At 43.1% G+C, this 27,993-nt stretch overlaps 1 protein-coding gene across 1 annotated transcript in view; it reads right to left on the reverse strand.

Annotated features, from left to right (window-relative positions):
* bahcc1a (BAH domain and coiled-coil containing 1a) overlaps positions 1 to 27,993 on the reverse strand; it is a 68,991-nt gene that overhangs the window by 38,694 nt on the left and 2,304 nt on the right. The window contains exon 2 of the mRNA XM_025064516.1: positions 26,322 to 26,658. Within this exon, the coding sequence (XP_024920284.1) occupies positions 26,322 to 26,493 (172 nt within the window). The 5' untranslated portion in view covers positions 26,494 to 26,658. The remainder of the gene's footprint in view (positions 1 to 26,321; positions 26,659 to 27,993) is intronic.

Below are 27,993 nucleotides of genomic sequence, written 5' to 3' on the forward strand. Positions count from 1 at the left end.
TATTTCCCCTGTCTGCTCTTGAAAAATGAGCCAAGGTAGTCTCGGCTCTCTTGTCTTATCCCGAGACAGCAGCTCAAAGGGGGGAGATGGAAGTGTTGTCTAGACAAGGACACCAGACAGACAACGGCAGATCAGAGTGATGGTGACAAGAGAAAAGGAAAGACAGAGAGAAAATTGCAGGTGTGACTGCATCAACCTGTTTTCCACAGCTCAGTTATCAGCAGGCAGCAGAAAAGGAGAGGCAAGAAGAAAAAAAAGAAAGAAAAAAAAAGAGCAGAGATGTGATGTTAGAGACATAGATATACGTGCAGCAGATGAGGAAAGGCAGCTGCGATTTGAACGATCCGTGCCAGGTGGAATCAGGACTCCAAGTTCCAAGAATGATTTCACGCTCTGTGGCAAATAAACAACCGAACATACACCATCAGTGTGTGTCTCCGTTTGTTTAAACCTATTTCTTGGAAATTTTAAGTTATAAATTCACCGACTAATGTATTGTTGGCAGACTAAACTTGGATTACAGATTATTGAAGCCGCTGGTGAGAGCTGGAAATTTTTATGGATGGACTCTTGTAAAAAAAAGACTAAACACAGGAAGTAGCCAGTGAAGACGAACAAAAGGAACGCGAACGCTTACTCACCGAGTAGAAACATACTGAGCAGAATGGTTCTGGCTGTGATAGTTCCACTCCTACTTCAGTTCTCATCAATCTTTCCTAATCTTAAAGCTCCATGTTCTACTTGCGATTTCAGATTGCTGTTGCGACGCAGGCCTGACTGTCCACACAAACACTCAATCATAATCTCAACAACTTCAACTCCTCAAAGCACCATCGGGGAAACTGGATTGGACTGGGTAACCGTGCACACGGCCGGACACAGACAGACTGAATGAGTTACCCTGGAGGGCCGCTGACTAACCCAGCGCCTACTTCCTCACAATAAAACACAAGGAATTTCAAATGGCTACTAAAGTAGGGGGGATTTCCTTTAAACAGTCAAAGTCATCTTGAAAACATTAGAGCCACTGGTAGCCAAATTCCTCCTCATTTGGAAATAACCATTGAGAGATTCTTTTTTCTTTGTTTTGGTTTGATGGCTCGCCCCCTGCTTTCAAAACTCTCTCTTCCCAGACTTTATCTTTTTGGGTCACTGGTGGTTAACTGAAGGATCAGGGCCCCCTCTACATGGTCTCCAGTAGGAAGCTGCCCTGATCTGCAGCAGACTGCAGTGAGAAAAAAAAAGAAAAACAAGCAAGCAGGCGGTCCAGTCCTGGAACCGAGCCCACTGCAGGGGTGGGGGAAAGTGCCAGCAGCGCACGCCTCTGACACTCTCCACACTGCGTGCCTGCGGAGTGAGTTTAGAAGTTGCGGTCAGCAAGGGGGTGGGTGAAGTGCAAAGGGACCAAGGGAAGCAGTTGGAGGGTTGGATGCAGGAAGTGAGTGAGAAGGACTGGCTGCGCTACAAGGCAACATCCAGAGGAGGGGTAAGGGGGCGAGAGTTTGGTCAAGAAGTGAAGATAAGGGTGTGAGGAACTGTGAGAAACTTTGAGAGTGAAAGAGAGTGTGTGGGAGGGTGCGTTGCTGAGCATATGTCAGCCTCAGTGTGTATGCGATTGTGTGTGAGTATGGCGGTGGTCTCGCTGAAGTTGCCAGCCTGTGTTTGCTGAGTGGCTTTGTGGTCAGCCACTTGCCCGGGATTGAAGCGATTGCAGGGTAAGGGGAAAGTGGATCTGGGAATTTTTTCACACTGATGTGCTGTGTGCTAAGTGCTATGCAAATAAATGGCTCTGGGAGGTCAGCTGGAGCACAACGCCCACTTCACCCAGCTGTTTATACAATATACAAGTTAGCATGAGGGAGATAGGAGATTCCAATCCTAAACAAATTAGTCCAACACCACAGAGAGCCTGAAAATAACAATGGATCAACAGAGACTGGGACTTCCATGAGCCAACTTTTTTTTTTTTAAATAAAGAAAGATATTCACAGCTATATTGTTCATAAAACCCCAGAGTGGAGCAGGTTCAACTTTTAGCAGACAGGCACAATAATAGCATAGGCTGAATAAAAGAAATCTATCAGCAATCAACAAGTCACAGCAACGATCACGGTTGAAAACATTAACGGTTGATAATAGTGTAATTGTCACCAGGCTCCTATCCAAGAAATGCAGTGAAAAGTATTGTTCAGGAGATAATTAGAAAAATCAAACTTATTTGAGCTCTTTCTCCTCAGCAGTTCAAACTGGCCATGGGTAAGAAGTAGTGAGGGGTGAGGGTCAGGCTGAGGGTGCGGGGGAGGAGGTACAAGGTAAATACAATGCAGAGCCCATGACTCAGGTTCATGTAAGTGATGGGAAAGTAGACGTGAAATCACTGAGACGTTAATAGCAAGACAAATGGCTATTGGACTCGTTCAGTCGCTGTAGCTGTGATCCATGGGAAAGTGCAGCAGTGTGCTGAGTCACAGGCCTCATCTGTGGAGAACGTGCAGGCATCTCCAGGCAAGGACATGGAGGTGGGAGGATGGATTTGAAACAGCCAAACAGCAACGGGACCGGGCCAGTAAAAATGAGCTCAAGGCCCATTACCTCCCTTTACTCCCACCCACACATGCTCACTCACATTCTCCACTACACCCACAACACACATTTAACAGCACACACAAGAAAAGCCAAGTCACATTTCAAAATAACTTGACCCTGTTCACAGATTCTGTCTTTTCTGTTCTGTCTCTTCCTGAGAACTTGTTAATGATGCAACAGTATGAGCAAGTCACACGGAACCAGCGACTGTCGAGCCTTTTCCCCGAGCTCTGCCTATTGATTTTCCACTGCATTCACTTGAATCAAGTGCTAGCTCCGGTTGAATGGTGGGCAATGCTTAATCACAGCAAGGAAAGTCCAGCTTCTTTTAACTTTCCACAAATTCAATAATCAGAAATAATACTTAAAAAAAAATTACAAAATGTCATGAATATTATAAAAGTCTGAACTGTAGAAATCAAATGGTTCCTGTTGCTAGTGAGCATTAATGGAAGCTTGAGTTAGAGCGACAGAGCGCTCTTCGTCGAAGGTCATCCCAGCGGGGGTCTGCATAGTCATATGGCACTAGTTTTACACTGAGGCAACATAACCTTGGGATTTGAATGGAATAAACTGGGAACGTTGTACACAGCAGGTGTTAATCCTGGCAAGTCCACTACAGTGTCACTCGAAGCTCAACATCCTAACACTGTTGGAGAAATCTCTATGGGAATATGTTTCAAGTGTTTGTCAAAGTGAAGCTAACTGCTCAGCATGCTTCAATCTGTCAGTCCAGAACCAGAAGATATCCCAAAATAACTAATATAAATAAATATTTCTTTGCTGGTTTCTTACTTGCTAACAGCTAAAAGGTTAGCCTTAAAGGAACCAATAAAAAGTGCCTGAGAAGAAACATAAAAACACCTTTTATCAAAACCACTGCATATATACTGATTATCTCCAGTCCTTTCAAAACAGATACAGGAACAATGTTCCAGTCAAATGGTCAAGTTAAGCTGTAACTGTAGCTCGACATAACTATGCAATAAATATATTTTCTCTTTCAACCTTGGCGCCACCTAGACTGGAAAAGACATAAGTAAAATCATCTGAGTGTCAAGTTTCCTACACTGCTGTTAAAAAAACAATATTTACTGAAACGTAAGCTGCCTCAGGAGTGACTGCTGATTGTATCCATTTCTATTGCAGGGGGAAAAAATAGCGGATGTCAGTAGGTGTTGGGGAGATTTTGACCAGAAGAACTAGATGCAAAGAATAAACACGAGAAGCTTGAAATTTCCATGCAAACTCACAGAGCTAGAGGCATTTTGTTTGTCTCGCACTCCTTGAGGAGAACCATTTGTTATGTGTCCAAACTTTAGGGAGTGTTCTTGTTAACTGACCCATTGTTCGATGCAAGGATCGCAAAGCCATTTGTTGTTTCCTAACTTTTTAATCCCGAGGCATGAAATTGTGATTACTGTAGTGGGGCTCGTCCATCTCATCCTCATGACACACGCACGCCAAATATTCTCATTTTACAGTTTTATGTTTCTATATTTTTTCTACTTCTTCCCACTTGATGTCTCATGTAAGCACACACGCACATAACACACCCAAACACAGGAGGACCCGCCCACAGCTGCGTCAGGCCATCCCTATTACAATCCAATCTGTTCTCTTTCCCATGATGTTTCCCATTGGCACAGAGAGGAGAAAATCAGATTTACTCCCCCACAGGGCCCATGCAGTTGCACTGATATGGAAAATGATTCCAGTGCTGCTTGAGCCCATAAACATTATTTTGGTCTCCCCTGTTAATGACACATTTATTCCCAGCATTGTGAATCTCACAGAGGAAGAGATGAATGTAAGGGAGGAAGAGAGGAGGAAGGGGGAGGGTATCCTCCAGGGTCCTGTATAAAACAGGGGAGTCCTTCACCCCTCAAACTGCATCCTGACATCCAGGACTTCTCTTTGTCTCCCTTTCCCACTTATCAACCAAGAACTTAAACTTTCACAGTCTACAAATAATCCCCCCACGCCACCCTCCCCCCCAAAAAAATCAAGGCATAAAGAAATCCCTTCAAAAGAATGAGTGGAGTCAAAGAGGGATTTCTCACCTCTCTCCCTCCATCTAGCTGTCAGCCTGTTTTCAAACACACTGCTTTTAGCTGCGGGGCTCAAAGCAGCTCCACTACAACTGTGTCGTACAGCCCACATTTCTTTTATAGCAGACAACATGGTCCCCTTCCCCCACTCTGGCTGCTGAACATGGGGATAAAATTTTTACTTTTGGTGATAAGTTATAAACAACTGCTGCCCGAGGCATTTTGTCAAAGAGAGTCACACGTTGAAGCCTCCAGTCCTAAACCCACGTCATTCGTAATAACTGTTAAAAAAAGCGAGACTCCAGCAAAACAAGAGTTAGACCCCAAACCTCCAATGTGGAAACTGGCCTGTAGGACCAACTATGGCCACATTAGATGCATCTATAAACTGTCTGCCATATTTGAAGGATCTTTTACAGGTTTCCTAATCTGGGAGATTTGCATGGTTCTCCAGTTCCACTGAACACATCACATGGAATGTTCTGGATCTGGTTCGCTTTACAGAACATCTGATGACTGATCTGTCTGAAGCCAGTGGTTTTATATCCTGGCCAAAAGGACGGATGGGTGAGAAAGAAGTCTTTGCGTCTTGTGTGTTTCAGCCGACACAGCCAAGGCTGAGACAGCCAGGTCACAGACACAGACACAGACGGACCTGGCTGTCAAGAAAGAGGCAGATTAAAACAAGAGCTCAGCACTATTCTGTCTAATTAGTCCCCTGTTAACTTTTGAACTTAATTGGTTAATTGAGATGTGGTTAGACCAGGCAGGTTTTCCCTCCCTCAGGGTGACCATACGGCTCCAGTTTTTCAGCCTGGCACAGGAGGCGGCTGCCACTCCCTCGCTCTCCTTTCGAGCATCCCACTGCTCCAGTGACGAGGAGTAATGATGCTGCACAGGAGGCAGTAAAACGGTTTTGTGAGTGTGTTTTTGTAGAGATTGTATCCGTGCACGGCACATATGCTTGTGCCACATCAAAGCGCCTCTTTGACTACCCATTCCTGGGTGGTCTAAACCTCTCTCCTCTAAACCGGTGGTGCTAGAGATTGGCTTTGGAAAACTGGAGTGTGGATGTGGGTGGATGTTACCTCACCACGGGAGAGCGTGCTCCGTTGAACTAAGAAGTAAGTTTGCCTTGGAGGAGACACGAGCAGTACAAAAATGGGAGAATAAAAAAACAGGCTGCATTAGCCTACATACACAGATAAACACACAGATAAACCCCACAGGCGTCACATGTCTTAAGTTTCTCCATCTCCTTGGGAAATATAACGACCCAAAACACCGCATAAATCTACAGGCTGCCCCCTTCTTTGGGGCAAATAGTGCCTGCTGTCTTCCTGGTTTCACTTTCATCCCCTCTCCTCCTTCTTCAAGCCCCATCAGTCATTCCCCATCTCAGTTTCCCTTTTCCATGCTCACACCCTCTCCATCATCTCTCCTTCCCTCTCGTTCTAGCTTCGTATTTTTGTCTTCTCTCTTCACCTCACTCTCTTATTCAGCTGCCGTCGTCCTCATGTTTTGATGTGAAAGTACAGTGTGCTGTTTTTTGTTGTTTTTTTTAAATAGAAGTTCCCTCCCACATCATCTCTGCTTCTCTACTCTTCATCATTCATTTGTATAATTGGAACCTCAGAGGCTGATGAGCCCTTCCAGGACCTTCTACAAGCCTCACTTTTAGAATAGCTGGTACATTTTTAAAAAATGTAAAAAAATTGTAATAAACACTAAATCTATAAATATTATCTTTCTCTATCTATCTCTATATCTTTTATAAAAAAATAGTACCTACAGAGCGGAAGGTCAGACACATTTAGCAGCTGTAGCTTCTACTTTAGCTTTAGGCACAGGGGTTTTCTCTGACCCCTAAATCTTTTCCCAATATTCTAAAGCATAGACGCTGACAGACTCTTCCACCTAAGACATGCCTGTGAGGTCATGCTGAGCAAATCTTGAACTTGACTGGCCTGTTTAAACCCGACTGCAGACTCTTGTCCTTATTCTTTCTTCAGACCAGCCATTAATATGATAAAGTCCTGAAATGATGTGTGTGAGAAAACACAGAAACACAGGCTTTAAGCTCTGGCTTCTTTCTGTTTGACAAACCCTGTCAGTGAGGCAGAGACAGAACAGAGCAGATAACGGTGGCGAGAGCCGCCATTCCAAGGTCTTCCTGCAGCCCTGGATATGATTTCTCACTGCTTCACAAGAAGTACAAAAGGCTTGAGTTTCTTAAATGTTAACCAGGACAAGTGTAAGTGTTTTGTTCTGATAACCTGAAATCATGGCGGTGGAGGACACGTCCCAAGGCCCTAATGATAAACATGTTACTTTTTATTTGCTTCAAACAGTCTGAGCCGTACGGGCAACGATCCACACAGACACTCATGTTTTTCTTAAAGTATGGATGTGAATCTGGCAAACTGAGCATTAAAGTTGAGTTATACTGGCTGACAGCTGACACTGGTCATCCATGGAATGGTTCTGCCTGAGTCTGCTCAACATCTGGAGCAGTCACACAAAGATGAGTAAAATTAGGAGCATTTCCTGCAATCTTCACAGAGGAAAGAAGGTCATCGCCGTACAATGTAGCAGATGAAGTGTAACACAGAGCAGGGCAGTCACAGAGGAGTCGCTACGCTTTACTGGTTGAGCAGAAAGGGGCACGATTCAAGGTCAAACCAGAGAGACTGGGGGCAGGATGGGGGGGCTGTAATATCTTGACCCATTGCCTATTGGTTGGCTGCATTATGAAATAAGCAGTTTTCCATCACCTTCTGCTGTAATCACATGTACTATGCAAACAGGTTACACTCATAACCTTATATGTTCTTTTCTGCTGGTCAGGATTGGAGATGAGAATGTGGACGAGTAGGAGTTCACACTGGAGTTCCACTGGAGGTTTGGAACATCTGACTGGACTCAACAGATGTGCTGCAGCTGCTCGCTGCACAGCCACAGCACATCCTTAAAGACACAACTATTCTCACACATTCATTATGGCTGGGATTCTGGATGTAATGCCATTAATTAAAAAAGTCAAAGCAAAGTTTGATCTTTAACCTAAATCACAATGCAAAGCCAGGCATCCTGTGACTAACAGCCTGTAGGCTAGCAAACTAAGTTCATGTCACTCAATATTTTTAAGTCAAATTGACATGTGGAAATTTTGGAAGAAAGAAAACCAAGAAAACATTGAACAAAAACACGAGGCTGTTTGAAGACGCCTGAAAATACTCTCTGGTTTAAAACACTAAAGAATAAAAAAACATGATTCACAGACTCTCATAAATTCTTAAGTTTCTACGTTTATTGAGGATTAAAAATTAGTCCTGATGCAAAAGCAAAAGAATTTATAATCACTTTCACATGTAGCTAGAGTGGTGCAGCGTAAAGATCAATCCCGCCTAGTCTCCAGTTGGAGCTCTGGTTGCAGGAAAGGTATCTAAATAGAAACACCTCCGAACCACTGTGCTGTGGTGACCCCCGGATGAAAGGTCAAGCCAAAAGAAATTCTTCCTTCTTTCAGCGACATTAATAATATGAGTTCTAGGCTGCTCTAAACAGTCACTGGACCATCAGTGACCATCAGGATCAAACTGTTGACTTCCTTAGTATAAGGCAAGAACACTGAGCGTTCTCCAACCATGTGGTCCGTCTTCTTAATTGTTTACACAACAAGAACATTTTTTTAAAGAAGCAAAACACTTCACAAAAACACAGAAACATCCTGTGTACACATGGAGAGGCTGAAAATTAAAGTCATATTTCTAAGCAGCAAAATTCAAAAGCACTACTGGCAGTGGTGGGCTTCAAAAAAAGACTCTTGCTCCTGAAGTAACCACTAAATCAGCTGTCGGCAGAGTGGCTATGAAAGCACATGTTGGGTTTTCTTATTTTTCTTTAATATATGCTTTGCCGCGCAGGCCATAAAACACGTCAGCACCTCTGCTTTGGGCCAAAGAGGCTGGAGCTACGTGACCAGTGAAATGATTTGGGAGGAAGCTTCAGTAGGGAGACAGCGAGCCACGGTCGCTGAGGCTTGGAGAGGAAGATGAAGCACAGAGACACCCCAGCTGGGTGTCTACATAACCACGGGAGTGCAACAGCTTTCAGCAGGTTATCACGTTGGAGGCCAAGTACAATCCAGACCTGGCAAAGGCCATAAAGCAGCGCACGGGAGGAGGAAGTAAGGGGGACAGGGGGAGACAGGGAAGGGAAATAAAGAGGAGTTATTATGGTGATGTAATGCAATGAGGGGAAGATGGCTCTGGTGAAATGTTTTGACACAGAAAAATAGCAAATGTGACAAAGGTACTTAAACAAAGAGGTTTGGAAAGGCAAATTGTGGAGATCTCTCTCTCCCTCTCTCTCCGTTGATTTCTCTCTGGTTATCCTTCTGTCTCTCTGCTTAGTTTGAGTCACAAGCTCTCGCACTCATGCACACGGAAAGTGTGACTTCCACAAACTGATCGCTGACTTCCTCTGACGTCCAAACGGCATCACTATCACACTGGTCTTCATTGTTACTAGTTGAATTCAGGTCATTTCCCTGTGGAGCTAAATATGATCCTTGGCATCCCATAATTGTTATGAATAGTCAGTGTGAATACTATAAAAGCGACGTTATCACTATTAGCCTACAGTGGGACTCATAATGGGGTTAATAAATAACACAGTACTACTGTACACAGTAGCATTATCAGCCGCTTTGTGTGATATACTGTATATGTTGGCATCTGATACTTCTCGTGTGTCTGTGTGTGTGTGTGTGTGTATGTGTGTGTGGTTTCTATCTCAATACTGTATTTGCTTTGGCAAGCGCTCCATGGGCCGGGCTTTGCACTCCTTTGATAAGAGAGCAGATATGTCAACAGTGGCTGCTGTGAAGGAGCCGCCTGCTCATGTTGACATTCCATATCTCCGCTAATTTACTCTGACCACAGGGTCAAGCCGTCATGTAGCCTCTGACTCACTAATGATCAATACTTTTTTACTCTGTACACTATTTTCTTTTCAGGCTCGACACTCGTATTTACTAAACTAATACATGTACGGCCGTAATGCTAAAACTTTGAACTGTCAAACACCACACACTCCAGCAGGGGGTGCTTTGAGCACATCCTGACATTAAACGCCTGTGTGCTTTGGGAATCATCATCTGTATCCCAGTCCCACAGACTGGGATACAGCACTGGGGTCACAGACAAATAACTCTGACTGCTGACCGCTTCAGGAGACACATGAGAAGAAGCTGGCATATTTTTTAGCTGTTGGCAAGCAAGCTAAACAGTCCATCTTGGGGGAGAATTGAATGACCGAGTTGCGTGACTGTAGGCGTATTTCAGGTGAAAGTGTTCTGAAATACAATATTATTCGCTATAGTTTATCGTGACTTCTGAAAGAGATTTTCCAGGATCAGAAGTTGTCTTTAAAAACAACAAGCTTCCCTTCCTGGGCCAGGGTTCCATCACGTCATTGCTGTTTAACTGTAAGTCGTTTTGACTTTGCAAACAAAGCAACATTTGATTATTAAGTAGAGTGATATTGTCAAAGCACTAATCCTGCAGATTACAAGTTGTGAAGGTCCAGTAAAAGACACTGTGTTTGATGGTGACACGGCGTAATTCTCCAGCTTCATTTAAATTTCAGGCATGTGAAACTGACATTAAGATTAATTTTAAATCTACCCAGTGTACCTTCAAAGTTAGACTGGTTTTAATGGATTTGAGATGTGTTCATAGGTAATCCTTCTCCTCCTGTCCTGCTGTTGTCTGGAATAAAGAGAGAAATTTAAAGTGACATTCCATTTTCCCCACCAGATTCTCTATCAGCCCTACGTTATAATAAGGTTGTAGTTCTGTAGGCCTCTTTTCCAGTAGACACAGTGTCCTCTTAATCATGTGTCCTTTAATCATCTTTTTGTCTTTTTTTTTATCCTGGCCATTGTATTATAGGATCATGGCTCAATTAATGCTACATTTTTAGAGTTGTGCTTCACATGCTTAACTCAGAGGGGACCTACTCACTGTTGATGAACTCATTCCATAATATTCTCTTCTGTTACTAGAAAATTACCTCAGTATTTCATCTTAAGGTAAATTAACTCAAGATTGGACTCAATGTTCAAAAACTGCCTTTCAGTCTCCAACAGAAACACTACCTCCTCACTACAGCTAACAACTACTACACAATCAACGTATGCCCAGAAGATGAAGAGAACACTCTAAGCCAGTGATTATTAACTGGCGGCTCACGGGCCAGCCTACTGAACCGTCTACTCCGGCCCGCAACTGGAATATTCTGGCATCTCTGCCAGAGCTGCTAACCTTATTTGTTGAACTGTGCTGCTTTGCCAGCTAGCATTAGTCCGCACATACAGCTGTGCTGAGCAGCCCAATCAGGAAAGAGTCAGCAGAGCGATCTGTGCATAATTAGGGAAGAAGGAGGGGTTTAATTGACCTCTTTGAGAGAGATCCTGATTTCTATCAGCCAATCCCATAATCATCTGAGCCAGGGCACTCATTAAGGACCCTCCCTCATTTATATCTCTTCCATCTCTAACGCCTAACCATCTCTCTCTGCTCCACTTAAAGGAAAAAAGTGAGACCCCAACTGATCCTCTTGTGATTTACAGTTAGCATCTGAGTGAGTGAGGGGCAGACTGTTATACATTAACACACAGTTGACCTGACTGTGACCTCTGTGTGCTAATGTGTGCTAAGGCTAGCAGTTATTAGCTCCCATCCTAGCACAAGTCCCTTTACTTAAGTTAGCGGTTAGCACAGACCGGCCTTGTGTGGTGAATGGAAGCAGTGTCTTCAGGTCTGTCCTTCAGGACCACAGCGTGTGGCAATAATGTGTAATTAAATACAGTTTATGTAGTATTATAGTGAAATTACACAGCATGTGTGGTTTATATTGACCTGTCCTGCTGTGATCCACCACCAGTGAGTCTCTTAGATCCACTGGTCAATTTCTAGTCCTAAAAGCTTAATTTATTGGAAATTGTATCGACCCTGCTGCAGGATATGATTTATGGAAAACATTTGCAACAAACATTATTGGTATTAATGGCTCTATTCAGACACAAACTACTAGATTTATCCATCACATTAGTCACAACCCAGGATAAAAAAACAGTCTTTTTTTTCAACAGGCTTGACACAAAAAAAACCAACACATTTCTCTTTTTTTCAACAGGCTTTAACTTGACACACAAAAAAACAACACATTTCTCTTTTCTCCAGGGGTGTCCTCCACTCCTGCCTTACCTCTTCCGAGCAAAAAGAGATTTAGGGAAAATTCCACAGAGAGAGACAGACTGAGAAAAAAGTGATGTGCAGAAAAAGAGATGAAAAGTGACAAATGAGAGATTTCCTTCTCAAGCCTATAAATCTGCAGACACAGCCAAGGCAGTGTGAGTCCACCCCCCCCCCCCCCCCCCTCAACAAAAAACAAAAAAAAGCCAAACCTTTTCTTTCATTTGCTTTTATGGCCAGCACTAATCACCCTTCTCCCTTTACATGCTCTCAATCACGCAGCAGCACAAACATACACAGCATACACACGCTCCCCCAGATGGTGTGTGCTGGAATGGCATAGCTCCTGCTCACGCTGGGTGTCTCGAGAATAGTTAGATGAGTGCGTAACCGCTCGTACGACTAATTTTGCTCATTCTGTCATCTTAAATTCAAAACAAAAAATGGAGAGCTGCGTGAGGCGCAGCTGCTACTTCAGGTAAAGCAGGGAAGTAAGATGAGGAGAGATGAGGGGAAATGAGCACTCCACTGCAATTGCTGCGTGCTCGCGGAGGGGTGCCACGCATGGGGGTAAAGATGTGGGACAGCAGGGGCAACCTGCTGGGTTCTGGAGGGTATGGACGTATGTGCTTCACTCGTGGGGACACAAATAAATGAGCAATGGGAACAACTGTGCGCCACCATTTGTTTTTCCCTCCTGAATTGTTATACGTGCGCCATTGTTAGATAGGAGATTAAATAGCACCGCCGTAAGACAAGACATATGTGCGCTGTATATAGGGGAGGAGGTGACTGGTTGTCGAGCCGGCATGGCTCAGTCAGTGCTGAGAAACCTGAGCCCCATGTGGGCTGGTCCCAGAGACTGGAGGATTGATGGAGATCCAAAAAGACTTAGGATCTGCTTTCATTCTGAATGGTCGCCATCTGCTTGGCTGGAAAGAGAACCTACGAAGCTGGAGAAAACTCTGTCAAATGACAGATGAGACAGTAAGAAGAAAAGTGTGCGTTTGTGTGGATGTAGGTGTGTTGGATGTGTGTATCTGTGCAGACAGTGTGTCAGTATTGATCCTCAGAGCAGCTCCACTTTCTGAAAGACGATCTGTCAAATGGGGATACACGCATTTATGCACAGATACAGAAAAAAACATGACATTAATACATTGAAGATCCTATATTTTTTTTCCCAACATAACAGTCATGTGCAGCTGTTCCAGTATATCCAACCACCCTGTCCTACAAAGCTGCACAGTATACCACACCACCAGGTGTATTGATCTAGTCTCACTGTTTTTACTGGAGCAGACGAGTCTGGACTGGTGAAGACCTGCAACCGAAATGACCAATGCTCAACAGTCTATCACAATGTTCAAGAAAGAAAGAACAAAGCAAATCCATCAACTCTTTGATTCAACACACTGATCCATCCTCTGAGAACAAACACTATCCTTTTTCAACAGAAGATGATGCTCCGCTTGTTATTGTTTGCAAACAGAACCCAGCTGCTACCGAGAAGAACCTAACATCGTCAAACCTGACGCGTGGCATGTGTTGTTTAGCGTACTCTTTTTAGCGTCATGTCTTTCTTCACCCTTAGCTCATTAAGCGAGACACTATTCTCCTTATGTCAAAGCTGTATGTACGACAGAGACATGGGACAGGAGCAGCACAGGCTGGAACCACTGTTGGACATGACTAATATGTTCAGAGGACAAAAGAGAGACACATTCTATCAGTCAACCCCAACAGCAACAAGAACAAATATGGCCATGTTATCTGGATAACACTGACCAACCAACAACAGCAGTGTGTGTTAGATGTCGACAGACTTCCCCATTATTGGTCCAGAGCAGACCACCAAAGGCCCTTTAGAATGAATTTCACTTAAGAAAACCATCTAGATCATTCATGACCCATGACTAACCTGGGATGAAATCAACACAACAATACTCTTGTTAACATTTTAAAACTGCCTCTAAACTTTGACCTTCGGGAAAACACAAACTGCAGCTTTAAGGCATCTGCCTAGTTAGAAACCACCTGATAGGAAAAACAGCTCATAAACCGTCACCTCTTACACCGGGAATGTGGTGTGATTTACTGCGAAACAGTGAACCACGAACTCCTCGCAAACTGGAGGCACTAGCACACCTGAGAACAGGCTGTTCTGCCGGCGAAATTATGGGGGTGAAAAATGAGCAGGGCTTCTTAAATCCCTCACCTGCTTATTTATGCAACCGACTTCCAGCATAACTCAGTATAATGCCATTGTTGTGTGTTATTATTCTGATTGCTGTCATGGATGTATTGGCGTTTGAGTTGGAGACTGCATTTACCACTTCACTGGCAGCCTGGTGCTGGTGTAGGGCAGAGAGAAAGGGGAGGAATATAAAATGCATCGAGCTGAGGTAGAAATATGCACCTGCACCAGGCTCCGCGTCCACCCCCACACGCTGCCCTCTCAGCTGCCTGCCACTCTTGTTTCCGCTTTCACTGCTTTTATACAATCTCCCCACAACACAGCTCCTTTGATTGCTCTTTCCTGTGAATGTTCACAGACGCACGTGCACGAGCGCACACACACACTGTACACAAAAACCCAGAACTCACACAAGGACACTTATCCCATACTGTTCAGATTTGCCAGCTGATTTTTGATTCGGGCAGAAAAAGTTGTTTTCACAGCAAATAATGACAAGCACTCCACAAACAATCACGGTTAACGCGAGGAAAACAAACACGCACACACGCACACAGACCCACCAACAAAATGATGTAAAAACCAAGTGTAATCACAAACATACACACACATGCGCGCGCACTGAAACACACATGCACACAGCCCATTATGCTGTATAACCAAAAGGCATTCAGCCATTTCAGCAGCATTCTGAGAGCCAGCCAAGTGCGAGGTCTGTCAGTGCATTAGCCAGCATGTAATCATAGCCCAACCTCACTGCAATTAGAAGTGGTTCTAATTCTTCACTGGTAACTCTGCCTTCTCCCAGCACTAATAGTTTACTTTACTGCAACAGCTGACAGACTCAACTCTGCCGTCTCACCTCGTCTTCCTAAACTCTCTCTCTTACACACACACACACACTCTTGCAGCTGCAGCCCGTCTGTCAGTTTGGGAGATCAAAATGAATCCTGGGAATAGTTCCCTGTCATGTCCCACTTGTGCCACATCAATCCCATGAGTCCTTAGCCGCTGCCACAGTTCACCTGCGCAGGGACCTGTGTGACTGAAGGCCTCCTCCGGCTGCCGGTTCTTTCCTCTCGGCTTCTTTTGAAGGAGCAAAGTATGTCCTCGCTTTTTTTTTAACCACCACCAGGAAATGACCCAGTTGTAGTACTTTTATTATCGATTGCGTCAAATACATAGACGTGGGTGTTATATTGGCTCAACAAACTTTCATTTCAATTTTGTGAACAAAGTTATGTAAAAGTCAAACTCCAACATGATATTGTATGTATTTTAAGCTGACGTGGAGGCAGTGAAACTAAAACTTTTCCCTCACTCATGTGTATCGACTGTGGCTTAGAGCGACTAAAAAAGAAAGGACAGTGGGTTTACTACCATATACAGTGCACACTATTCTGAACATGCATTGTTAATTTCGCAAATTAATTATGATGATTTACATGTCAATTTTGACAGATCGGTCATCGTTCTGTATATATATATATATATATTAATATTATTAATGCTTTTTCTGTCCAACGTATGGCGCTAGTGATGTCCCCATTCACTTTAACTAACCTTTTTTTTTACTTTGGTCAAAACGTTAACTCCATTGAATCACCCTTTTAAAAATCATGACTGTGAGAAGTTACAGCCAAATCATGAACCATTAAAATATCTTTCACAAAAAAATGGAGAAGCCCCAAATGCAGTTGAGGCATGAGTGGGGGGGGCAGTAAGGTAGCTCTGGGGAAACATTAGTTAATGAGGACTGAGGAAGAGGGAGCTATACTGATGGTATTGCCATTAGCCCGTGAGCCGGTGCACTTGTGTGTCACTTCAAAGCTTTCTCCTCTATTAATCAGAAGCAATCCCGCCCTCCAGCGAGGGCCCCGCGGGCTGTGCCTCTAACTACCCCCCTCAACATCAGTACAATAGAGCCATCATTACAGCCGTTACACTACGCCTCGGCCAGACAGCGCACCTTTATCTCGGTATGTGCGTTACGTACTCACGGCCAATTAATTTACCTGCCATCTTTTAGAATGGGCTGCAATCACGCTGCCTTTATGTAGTACTTTCCTTATTTTTAGTGGGGCATGGGAAGCACCTGGCTCCGACTGCATCCAGCAGGCGTTGCAGGATGTGGCCTTAGGAAATCCCTATTTAAACACCTGCAAGAGGCTGCAACCTGTACAGTTTGTCCCAGACCCTACGTTTCAGCCTCTAGCTCCCACCTGGCCGTCACACGCAGCTCAAAATCCCATTGACAGAGTCCTGCTCCAGGCCACCCTGCCTGACAACAGCAGCCCTACTGGATATCAGCCGCCAAGCAGGAGGATTAACCAGTGCACTAGTCCTCTCTGTGTGTGTGTGTGTTTTTTTAATACTAGATATGTTTTTATACCGCTCTAATCCCAAATATTCACTCCTACTTCCTTTTGTTTTGACTGTCTTGATGGACGGTAATTTCCGCCCCGTTGTGAAAGGAGCCAGTGGACGGAAATAATTTCCTTTTCATCAGGGACAATGTCTTCTTTATGTATCAGGTAGACTAATGGGGGCGGGGGTGGAGGGGGCCATCGCCTTATTTGCCAAACTGGTTCTGCTGCTTCTCGTAAATTTGCACATTCATGTTACACAGAGGATGAGCGAGGGAGCTCACAATACAAGACCACACTCTCCCTCTCTCTCTCCCCCTCCCCCACTGTCTCCTGTTCTACTGTACTGTGATGCTGCAGACTGTAGCAGTGCTGAGGGGATGAGATAACCGCTCACCATTGTGAGAAAGGGCTGTCAGAGCTTTGTTTTTTGTTTTTTTTTCTCTCCTCACTCTCCGTTCTCTCTGTCTCTCCTGCCCTCGCGGTCTCTCTCGTAAGAGTATAAATAAAGAAGCAGGAGTAGCGGTGGCAAAAAATAGTCCTGTTTCTATAATTAGATGTAAACAGATGAACCAGACGATCAAGACTGCTCCGTCCCACTGGCCCCATAGCCTCCTGGGAAACAAGATGTGTGATGTACAGTATGTGTGTGTGTGTGTGTCTGTGTGCGTGTGGTTGTATTGTATATTTTTGCGATGCATCAATTGCGTGTATGACAGCATGTGACACGTGTGAACCTAATGTAAATTTGATCGTCCTCTCTTTCTGTTTGTCTGACTTTCCCATTGTGCAACACACAGGCCGGCTGCTGGTCCCCTCCCCCACACTCAGCAGAGGGCAGGTCAGTGGCTGTGCACGAGGAGCAGAGACAGCTAATGCATGCAGCAGCGGCAGACAAACCCACATCTGTTGCTGAAGGAGCCAGTCATTTGCCCTAGATCCTCAGGACACTTACACAGCATCAGAGAGAGAGGAGGCAGTGTAGCCTAGTGGTCAGAGAAGGCAGATGGGAGCAAAGGAAAATGCAGATTGAAGTAGCAGGGTAATGGGGCAAAGAAGACAATACATGTGTAGAAGGGAAGGGGAATGAGTGTAGGCAGAGATCAGACATGGATCACCAAAGGGAGAACAAGTAGACATGGAAGAATTGGTGTGGAACAAGAGAGTTGGCAAAAAGGCAAAAGAGGACGAGTTTACATTATAATCGACGGGAGGAAATGTCCGGGAAATGTATGTACGGGAGAGGAGTAAAATAAGAAAGAGAGCAACAAGTCCCTATTGGATTGAGAAACAGGCAGCTGGTTGGTTGGTTGGTTGGTTGGTTGGCTGGTTGGTTGGTTGGTCTCTGGAGACTTATTAAAATGGAATCCCTGATGCTAATCTTTGTTTTCTCACAAAAGACCTGACACATTCTTGAGAGGCATACGGCATGTATATTTAATGACAATCCTCTGCATATATTTAGCACACCTCATTGTTTGCTAGGACCGTGTGTCACTGCCACCCACTGCACCGCTGACAGTCACCGAATCGTGGCCCATTATTTGAGTTTATCTACTTTGGCTGTGGGCTCTCCAGCACCGTCGCATCTAACATTCATGGATCATAGTCGGCCGCATTAAAGGTGGAAACTAGAATAGAGAAGATATGCAGTGACGATAAACAAACAGGAGCAGAAAGGAAGTGGTGCACGGGAACAACTGCCGGGTTGTGTAATTGTTTCTCTTCACAAAGTGAATCCTGAGCCTTAATAACGTGTCAGAGAAAAAAAACAAAAACCTTCCTTTTTTTTAAAAAAAAAAAGTATTTTTCAGACATGGACCAGCAACTCCTCTGACAAACAAATACCCTCAGAGTGGGCTGTTGTGGGGTTTTGTGATTTTGTTTAGTCAACATACTGTGTAAAAATTCAGGGCAGATACATGAAGAAGAAACCGAAGCCACATCCAAGAAGATACAATTTTATGCTAAACAGCCGTCCCAAATGAAAACAATCGCAGTCCGAACCGTGCAGCCCAGCTCTGTGTTTACTTTGAAACCCTGTCCACTGACTTGTGTCACATGTGCAGCTGAAATGTCACTACAGTCAGGTGCTGTTGCTTATTGTTCAGATAAAAGATTTTCTCCGGACGGTGTTAGCTGACATTGGAGTCATATGCAGTACAAACAGTCAAGTGATACAAGGCGATCAGCAAAGGTGATGTTCTGTGCATCCGGACTACGGTAGTTTGCAGTTTGGTGGTTTGTTTGCTGTTAGCAATCCCTGACCAACTAGACAAACCTCTGTGTCCTGAAGCTTATGTTTGTGTGTTTCTTCAGGTATCTTTACTGATGCGCCTCAACTGTCGTGTAATGTTCATTCAAATAGTGGATGAAAAAGGGGAATAAAAAACAATGGCCTAAAATAACTTATTTGCATTTTTTAAAAATTAAATACCTTGGATATAGGTCCAGACATTTAAGGGTTAACAAAGGACACCTGTCTCGGCTTCTTGCCAACCGCAGGGTGCCTCGGCTGCAGCGCAGGGTGTTGTCTGGAGAACACACCCCTGGATTCACACACATTCATCCATTCAAAAAAAAAAAAAAAAGAAAAGAAACAAAAACATACGCTCGTACACATGCGTGCATACGCCCGTGTCACTCACCATAAATCTGTTCACAACAATGGGGCAATGGCCCATTTTTGTTCTTTTCATTGAGCAATTACAATAATAAAACTGAAATTAAAAAAACAAATAATCTGGATTTTCTGCTTGAGCCGTTAATAATGTCGAACAGCTGTCACATGCAATACAGCCATGCGCTGAGGTGGGCCTGGGGCTGCTTGATGAGAAGCAGCCTGATATAGGGAGAGGGAGGGAGGACAAGGGGGAGGAAAGACAGAAAGTGAGAGAGAGAGAGGAGCGTAAGCCAGAAGGAAAGATCCGAATCACAAACAAAACAGCAGTGGTCGACTCCGGGCCAATGTATCAGCCTACTCAATCTGGCAACATCATGTTTTTCAGCCCGGCCCTCTGGAGTGCACAGGTTTGTTTATCTTACACTGCACCAAAACACTTTAGCCATGTTATAGTACATTCTTAATGCACATTCAGTCTTCCTGGTGTTGAAGGTAAAAATAAATGGGAAGGTTTTGAGATCCAAGTCTTTGAAATCTGATATGGGAAGGTATCATCCTGCCCGTCGCTCTCACCCGTGGGTCTCCTTTGTGTTCGTCCTGCGTACACGCCCCGTGCTCAAGGCAAGGGCTCCGTGGCACCATGCCATACAGTGAAGTGTGGGAGGCTGTGTATTTGAAGAGGCCGTCCCTGACACGATACGACCAATGGCTGACCAAGGTCCTCTTGCGGAGCAGAATGCTATTTCTTACTCTCTCTCTCTTTTTTTTTTTTTTACTTTTTAAGTTAAGCTTCTTCTACTGTGGACTGTTTAGCTGATTGGCGTCAAAACGAGAAGTAAGCAAAGTGATTGAATTTGAAGCGACATTTGTCTTTTTAGTTAATTCAACCCAAATTAGAGATGCTCTTTATCATTTTTAGAGATGATTTAACATCTGGCACAGTGATCTAATGGTAATGGTAAATAATGAGACCAAAACTCGTGGATTGCTCAAGTTTGAAGGATGAAATGGCTGAACTGGGCTGAAACGGTTAAGTGGATGTTACCCTTGTCACCAAAAGTATTTGCAAACACGCAAAGGTCTTACCCTTTATAAGACAGCTGACCTTTCACCAACAAGTAATTTGGGGGAGTCAGGGAAGGGTGACAGATGGCAGCAGCACCCGGCAAGGTGCTATTTCACCCAGGTGTACGAGGCCAAGCAACACCTCCGCCGTTTGGCTGGACTCCTGTGACATTGCGTCTGAACTGTGTCATCTCACAACAATCCACAAATGAGCCCAACAACAGGCCAAAAGCCTTCACCTTGCTGTGTAGAGAGCTGGAGGGAGGGGGCGCAACAGGCCAGAGCCCCCTGGAACTTGGCTTAATACCCATGTGATGTCACTCTCCTTCCAACATGATGGCTCCCAAATGGTTTCTTAATGTTATATATATGTGAGAGGTGGCTAAATATGCCAGGATTCTTTGCATTTCGAAGGTCAAACATACTGAATTTTTCTAACTAGACTTTTTTTAGGTTTCATGTTAAGTGAGCATTTAGATAATGCTAACGGCTAAATTGGACAACGATCTTCTAATAGTAGCATAGGGAGAATTATTGTAACTACTGATAACCAGCTAGTGATAACTAATAACATGTCTTACTCGTTGGATTTGAGTTGATTTAAATTTGATGACATTTTGTGGGAAACATCGAAGAAGAAAAATACATACAAAATTATAAATACTTTATCAAGCTAAAGAGTCCTCACTGATAGCAATGTTGTGCAAAAAATACATTTAGAGTAACACTCTCACCCATCCCAGCCTTGACTTTTGACCTGACACGCGCCACATGATGTACCAATTGATTTTTTTGTGGCAGCAGATCCTGAAGTTTGATTGTTGTCTGATTAAACTATATCCAAATTGACTATTTAGTTTGATTTGTGCATGAAGCAATAATCTGGTTATCCCTGAATGTCATGTAAACACTCTCATTGAGAAAGAAAAGATTTGTTTTCAATTCATCCAGGCGGTCTGCTCCCTGAATTATTGCACCGAGCATGTCTCCACACTGCTGCAATCAATGAAGCTCGGGGTGGGAGAAAAGTTCGGCAGGGTACGAACTGTGACTGAGCTCCAAGGCCCAGCAGAAGAAGCCTCTCTTCCCACAAACAACCCTCACCAACTCAATGAGGTTTATTCTTTTAAAGACCACGATTGTAACCAACCCTTTTCGAACTCTGCCAAACACCTGTGTTTGTCTTTGAAGCGTCTTCTCAACGACCACAAACCCTACGGGACGTTCCAGCAATGACATGTTCAATAAAACTCACCGTAAAGTTATTTGTTCCCCCTTTGGAGGAAATAAAACAGGAGAAGGCAGACAACACTGCTAACCTTTGAAGGGAGAAACAACTTGGATATCCATAAAAAAACCAAGGGAATGCCAGGGACATCCTACCAGAAAACAATAAAGGGGGTGGAAGGGATTGTTTTTTATCTTTAACAGCAGCCGTAAAAAACACACAAAGCTGGGGTCTGCAACAATGGCCTGGGGCAAGGGAGGGCGGCTAAAACAGAAGTGGCAGGAAGACCACTGCTTCCCAGACACAAGGATCTTCCTGCTGGAAAGAAAGGAGATGGAGAGGAAGAAGGGAGGAGAGATAGCGTAGCTTATGGCGAAGGGAGGCAGAGGAGATGTGAAGGAAGGAGAGGCCGAGCGAGCGAGATGACTCAAATATGACCTTCGATTACGTGGGGTGTTTAGAGCTCAGGATGCGGACGAGCCGCTGAGGCCCTCCAGCCGTTTTCACGCAGCCACACCTCGGCCTGAACACGCTGATCAGAACAATATGGCTGAAAGATGAGCCCCAGCCATAAATGCCAACAGTAAAGACCTGTGTCTCCTGCTCTGACACCGGCCAACATCTGAATCCAGGGCCTGGCAGCCAAGTGGAGATTGTCTCCAACCCGAGCCAGCAGAAGATAAAATTACTATTTCAAAGTCCTTGTAAATGAATTGGCTCTATTAAAAAGCATTAGATGTGTTAACAGGCCTGTCTCAGTGTTTCAGCGAGAACACACACACACGTTACTCCAATGTCACATTCCCAGGACGCGGAGCGAGTGCAAACTATAAATCGACCACCTGACGTGCATTACAAATGACTGACTTGCCGTAGGTGAAGACAGACAGGGGCAAATGCACACGGACAGAAACTCCGCCAGTTTCTCAGCATCAGGACAGACGGGGATGTACTGCATGTGGGTTTCCTTTGTTTTCCTGATTATAAACAACCTCACACATCTGTGAGAATAAGGAGAAAATTTCATTTGAAACTCTGTAAACCCCGCAAGGAACAATGGCAAGGCAGGGTGTCACAACCGCCGCAACAATTTTCAGGAGCGAGGGTGAAGGATACGTTAACAATAAATACCTCCACAAAGTCAAAGACGTTCTTTCAAGAGCCACATCACAAACGTGTCTCTGGGTGCACTTTTATATCAAGCCTGAAATATTCATATCAACCTGTGTGGAAGGTTAGTCCCCAGGGAGAATGTGCAGAGGAAGTGAAGAGATCCTATACTCCCAGCAAACAATATGCTCACTTGTGTAGATGGCAGACGGGACACTTGAAGGGATTCTAATGACCCACCCTGTCGAGATGAACAACAGTCTGTGGCCAGTTTGGTCAGATGACCCACAGACATTTGACAGTTTTCTCCACACACGCAGACTGAGTTGGACTTGTATTTATTTATATCCATTTAATTCAAACCAAAGGTTTTGTCAAAACAGAAAAATGTTAAATACACAGATTATAACAATTGTCATGTTAAAGTATCTGCCACAAAAAGATTTTTCCGTCTGCTTAAAAATTTCTAAATCAAAATTTAAGAAAAATGTAACTGAAGTGGTATGCAGAGCAGCTTTCAGAAAAAATATAATCCTGAATTAAATGTTCTTCTAGAATTGCAAAGTAAATAATCTAAATGCAAAGACTAAATGAGTCACCAGTTGTCAATGAGAATAAGTGTGACTCCGTTCCAGTCATTTTTCTTCTTCGTGTTACTAAATTGTGAATATTTGATCAGTGACTGAAACAAGATGTTTGACATTTCCTGGTCATAAAGTTTGAACATTTAAACTAATACATTTTTAAAAAATCATTTTAGTAATAAATCACAAATAGGAATTAGCTTTGGCTTTGATTTTTGTCGAAATATAAATATATATTCAACCGTGAGCAAAATAAAACATTAAAAATAAACCAAAGGCAATTAAAACTAAATTAGTTGAAAAAAGCACTTCTGCAACATTTGTTCGGGTTCTGAGTGACATTTAATTAAATAATAATCATCACTCATCACACAAATTCTTATAACTTTTTAATATGCTTATTGTTTTGGGGTTTTTTTTAATCCTGTGTGACAGTTAACTACACGTTTGGTTTCTCAACAAAAACTAAACATTTAAGGTGCGGGTGTTGGGAACAGATGTAGATGTTAGTTTTCATTTGCTGTCACTTTGTGGACTAAATGATCTGTCAATCATCCAAAAATAGTCAAAGAATGAATTAACAATATATTAGTGCAATAAATTAAATTTGCACACACAACCAAACTTGGAAAAGGATTTTGAAACAATTCTGTTTGTGTTCAATTATCCTCCACTTTTTTAAAGCCTATGTGATTTACTACTAATTAATTTCTGAAAAATATTTAGAAAATTAAATTTCACAGAAATCCACAGTGGGTGTGTTTTGGTTATTGCGACAGTAGTCTACGACTGTTGTTTTGGAAAAAACATTTTATGATGTCATAACTGTATCAAGTCTCAGACACAGCAATGAAATTTTTTCTGTTATTTTATTGGCAAAACAACCTGTCGACTCCAAAAACCAAAAACCAAAATCAAATTATCTGGTAATGAAAATAAACTTTAACTGTCAGTTCAAACTGTGTTATTGTCGGGAATGATTTCAATCTCGTGTCAACTTATTCTCCTAGTTTCCAGGTCAGGTAACCTGAAAAGTAGTGACTCACTGTTCCTCATTCATCCAGATCTTGAGGATATTAGTCAGACTCCTCTCCAGTCACACCCACGTGTGAGCAGTGAGACAGGGGAGAACAATAACCCACCTGTGCTGCTCATTGAACAGTGTTGACATTTGCAGTGCATGTATACGTGTCGGTGCCGCGCCGTGCTACAAAAGAAACACCAAATCTTGTCGAGTAAGCACCTGTACCTTATAGCCAGCATTAGCCTTCACACACTCGACAAAACAATGATAAGAACCGTACAGATGCAGTGTGTGTGTGTGTGTGTGTGTGTGAGAGAGAGAGAGAGAGAGAGAGAGAGAGAGAGAGTACTGACAAAAGCAAACATGAATGGTAAGAGATGAATGGTGAACAACGCCCATGAATTCTCCTGAATGACTAATTATACCTCATGTTCAGCACCATTTTACAAACAAATTCAGAATCCTCAAAAAAAAAAACACACACACATTTAAAAATATCTTTGAAGGAGCAGCCACACTGCTGTGGTTACTTTCATAGGATTTTGAAAGCAAATGCCCCAATAAATAAAATGCAATACCGGAGTAAAAAAACAAAACAAAAAACAATTGCCTGTTTATAGGACAGCACCCACCGCCAGCCCTTGCACAGAATTAATTTATGACTTTAGCTGATTTCACTTAAACAGCTTCATTCCCTTTGCTATCCACGTGATGGCAGATCGCTGCTCCTGCATCATAAACACGTAGCAAGAAGTGACATTTACATATTTTCAAAGGGAATTGTTCCAGAGGTGTAAGTGTTTGATGCACTCAATATGCCACCGGTGTCTTTATACTTTATACTAAAATCCTGTTTTGTTTTAGGTTTGCTGACAAAAACGCATTGTGATCCAATTCTTAAAATATGTGCATTTTTTTTTCTAAGATGTTATTTTTATAAATAAATAAAAGGTGCATTGTGACTTTCTGGTATTCCTTCTTAATTATGTATGTGCCAATACTCCGGCCCAGCAGTGTGTGCATCAGCCAATATTGTACTTCCTGACCAACACTGGATTATTGAGGACTAAGACAGAATTGGCCACTGTGATAGGCTGCTGTTGTTGGTATTTGTTTAGAAAAGAGAATTTTCCAAAAACAAAGTTCTTACAGAATTTCATAAAATTGTACGTTTGCATTCACATGTGCTCACAATGAGACAATGCAGTATTAGGTATTACTACCACAGTCCCACAAACACCAAGCAAATAATCAAAACTTCTTATTGGTGTGTATTGAATTATCAGCAGATTTCATCTGTATGGACTGTATGGTTCCTTATTTGTTTTCCAAGTGTTTCTGAGTTTCTTTCATGTCAAAATGAAACCCACTTCTTGCATTTGGTGGACATAAACGTATGCAATCGTATTTGTAAATATGCACATTTAGGAAACACAATATTCACAAGTCACTTGTTAAACCTGACAAATGCACTGTGACCACATTTTTCACGCACCCACGCACGAACACACACACACACACACACTTCCAAAGCACGTTTGATATAGGCGAATTGACTTTTACTGCTGCAATACATATACTACAGAGCTCTATACACACACACACACACGCACACACACACAAAGACATCCTTGCAGACCTGTTCGTCCAACTCATTCCATTTGATTGCTTATGGCTCTGGGTAAGGCCCCAGGTTGGAGGGGGTAAGTGATGGCATCAATGTGACACGTATCATTTTAACATGAAGTGACAATATCTCATTGTAGATTCAGCTCCATACATAGAGCCAGTGGCAAAGCGAAGTGTGCCAGCGTGCTCCTGCACGGCTCCTACACTATCCCAGATATTAAATGCCATTTTCAAAAAAGCCTGGCATTTACCTGTCTCATCAAATGGCTGTTTGTTCAACAAAGATGCCTGCATTGCCTTCGGAGATATGTAAGCTTGAAATGTTGAATCGGGGTAAACAGAAATTCGTCTCGGGTCCATAATGTCAGGAAAATTTATTAGTTGATATTTGACTAGAGAACAGTGTCAATAGGCCACACCTAAGAAACCATTTGTTTTATTTTATTTTTAGGGTGCATAAATCTGCCTAGGTGTCATACTATCGCTGCTTATTATTGCTCGGTGTTTATATGAAACAGCCTCGGCTTTGCGTCAGATAAATGCAGGTCCATTCGTGTTTGACAAAACAAAAGCAACGCCGTAGATGATGCACTAACCTGAGTGAGGAGCCATCGGTATGTGAGAGGGATAGTATTTCCCCGGCGGGAAGTGACCGGCATGCTGCACAGAGCTATGGCCCGAGGGAGCGATCCGAGAGGCGGCTCGGTGCACCAGGGCGCCCCGCTCTGACAGGAGGTGCGCCGGAGCGGCGAAATCCCGTCCTTCCATTCCGAGGAATGTTGAAATAATCCCAATTCCGGATAGGGCAGGTCAGAGAAATCAAATGCAACCCATATAATAATCCCCTTTTTCGACAGATCTATGTGTTGCTCTCAGGCGAGCGCTGCTGCAGGCTTTTGGGTAAGCCAAAAACGGAGCCTCCGATCATCTTTTCTGCCAACAGAGAAATGCAAATCAAAATCCAAATCATGATCAGGTCTTCAAAAACAACAATGAAAGCCCAGACATTGCAGTAAAGCCATGAAAAAACGTCAGAAAGAGAAAAAAACACAGTTAGTGCCGCTTCAGTGAACGCGGTTGTATTATGGTTTATTTTACACAAGGCTGAAATGAGACGTTTCAAAATACTGATGCTGGAAAGTCACTGCTGACACAAACGAGCAGTGAGGCAACCACAAGCCCACTGAGCAACATCCAGCCTCAGCCCCAGCTCTATTGATCAGCCTGGGATTAAAGGCCTAATGTGCATCATATGGAGGGCAGCACTTGGTATTCCATAGATCCATGCACAACACCACACTGACACATCACATGTGCATCTCTATTTTCCAATTCTTATTAACATTTATATATTTATATGTATACATATATATTTAAAGCATTATATTTATATGTATAAATATATATTTAAAGCATTTTAACTTGCAGTCCATCACCAATATGTTATTTGCAGAACTGTTAGTTCAAAAAAATAGAAAAAGAGATCTAGATCTCTGGGTCTGCTAATGGGGGTGCACTGAAATGATAAGAAGCCTCGACGTTCTGTGCATTTCAAGGTGAACAACTGATGCCTTCTTGTGCTATTGTTCCAGATTGATACATGCAAGGCTCTTTCCCCTCCTCTCCCTTTCTCTTCTCTTCCCACTAACTCTCCTCCTCACACCTCAGGCGAGTTTTTCATATGTGATCTCACACATCTAACAGCCTACATAAGTTGTGTGTGCACCATCTGCAAAAAATGGCAAAAATCAACCCAGGACTTGTTAGCAGATCTGGCTAATTGAATTAAGGAAATTGCTGTTTCATGCACACTGCATGAAACAGTTTGTATTATACACAGGTCACAAGGAATCTGCACCAAGGAATAAAAAAAAACAAGTATTAAATTACCCATATAATATAATTACAAATACCAAGCTATTTCTCTTTGTGTGTGTGTACGTGTGTGTGTAAATAACTGCACTCTCATCATCTGTCCTGACCCATTTCAGGTCAGGTAATCAAATGGAGTAATAAATACATTAGGCTATGTCCTATTCTGCCATGCTACAAAAAGTGTCATTATTCAGAGTTGGGGGTGGTTAGAAAAACAAGACTTGAAATAAATCTTGGGGTAATTTAAGAAAATATATATATATTTCCTTTCTTTTACAGCAACCACTTAGGCATGAGTATCAATTTTGCTCATAATATGAATCAAATACAGTGTAAGCTACAATAAAAGGCAGTTCATGTCCACAGTTCAAATAAATAAATCATGCATGCTTG

Source organism: Cynoglossus semilaevis, chromosome 17, assembly GCF_000523025.1.
Source record: "Cynoglossus semilaevis isolate Cse_v1.0 chromosome 17, Cse_v1.0, whole genome shotgun sequence".
In the NCBI taxonomy this organism is placed as follows: Eukaryota; Metazoa; Chordata; class Actinopteri; order Pleuronectiformes; family Cynoglossidae; genus Cynoglossus; species Cynoglossus semilaevis.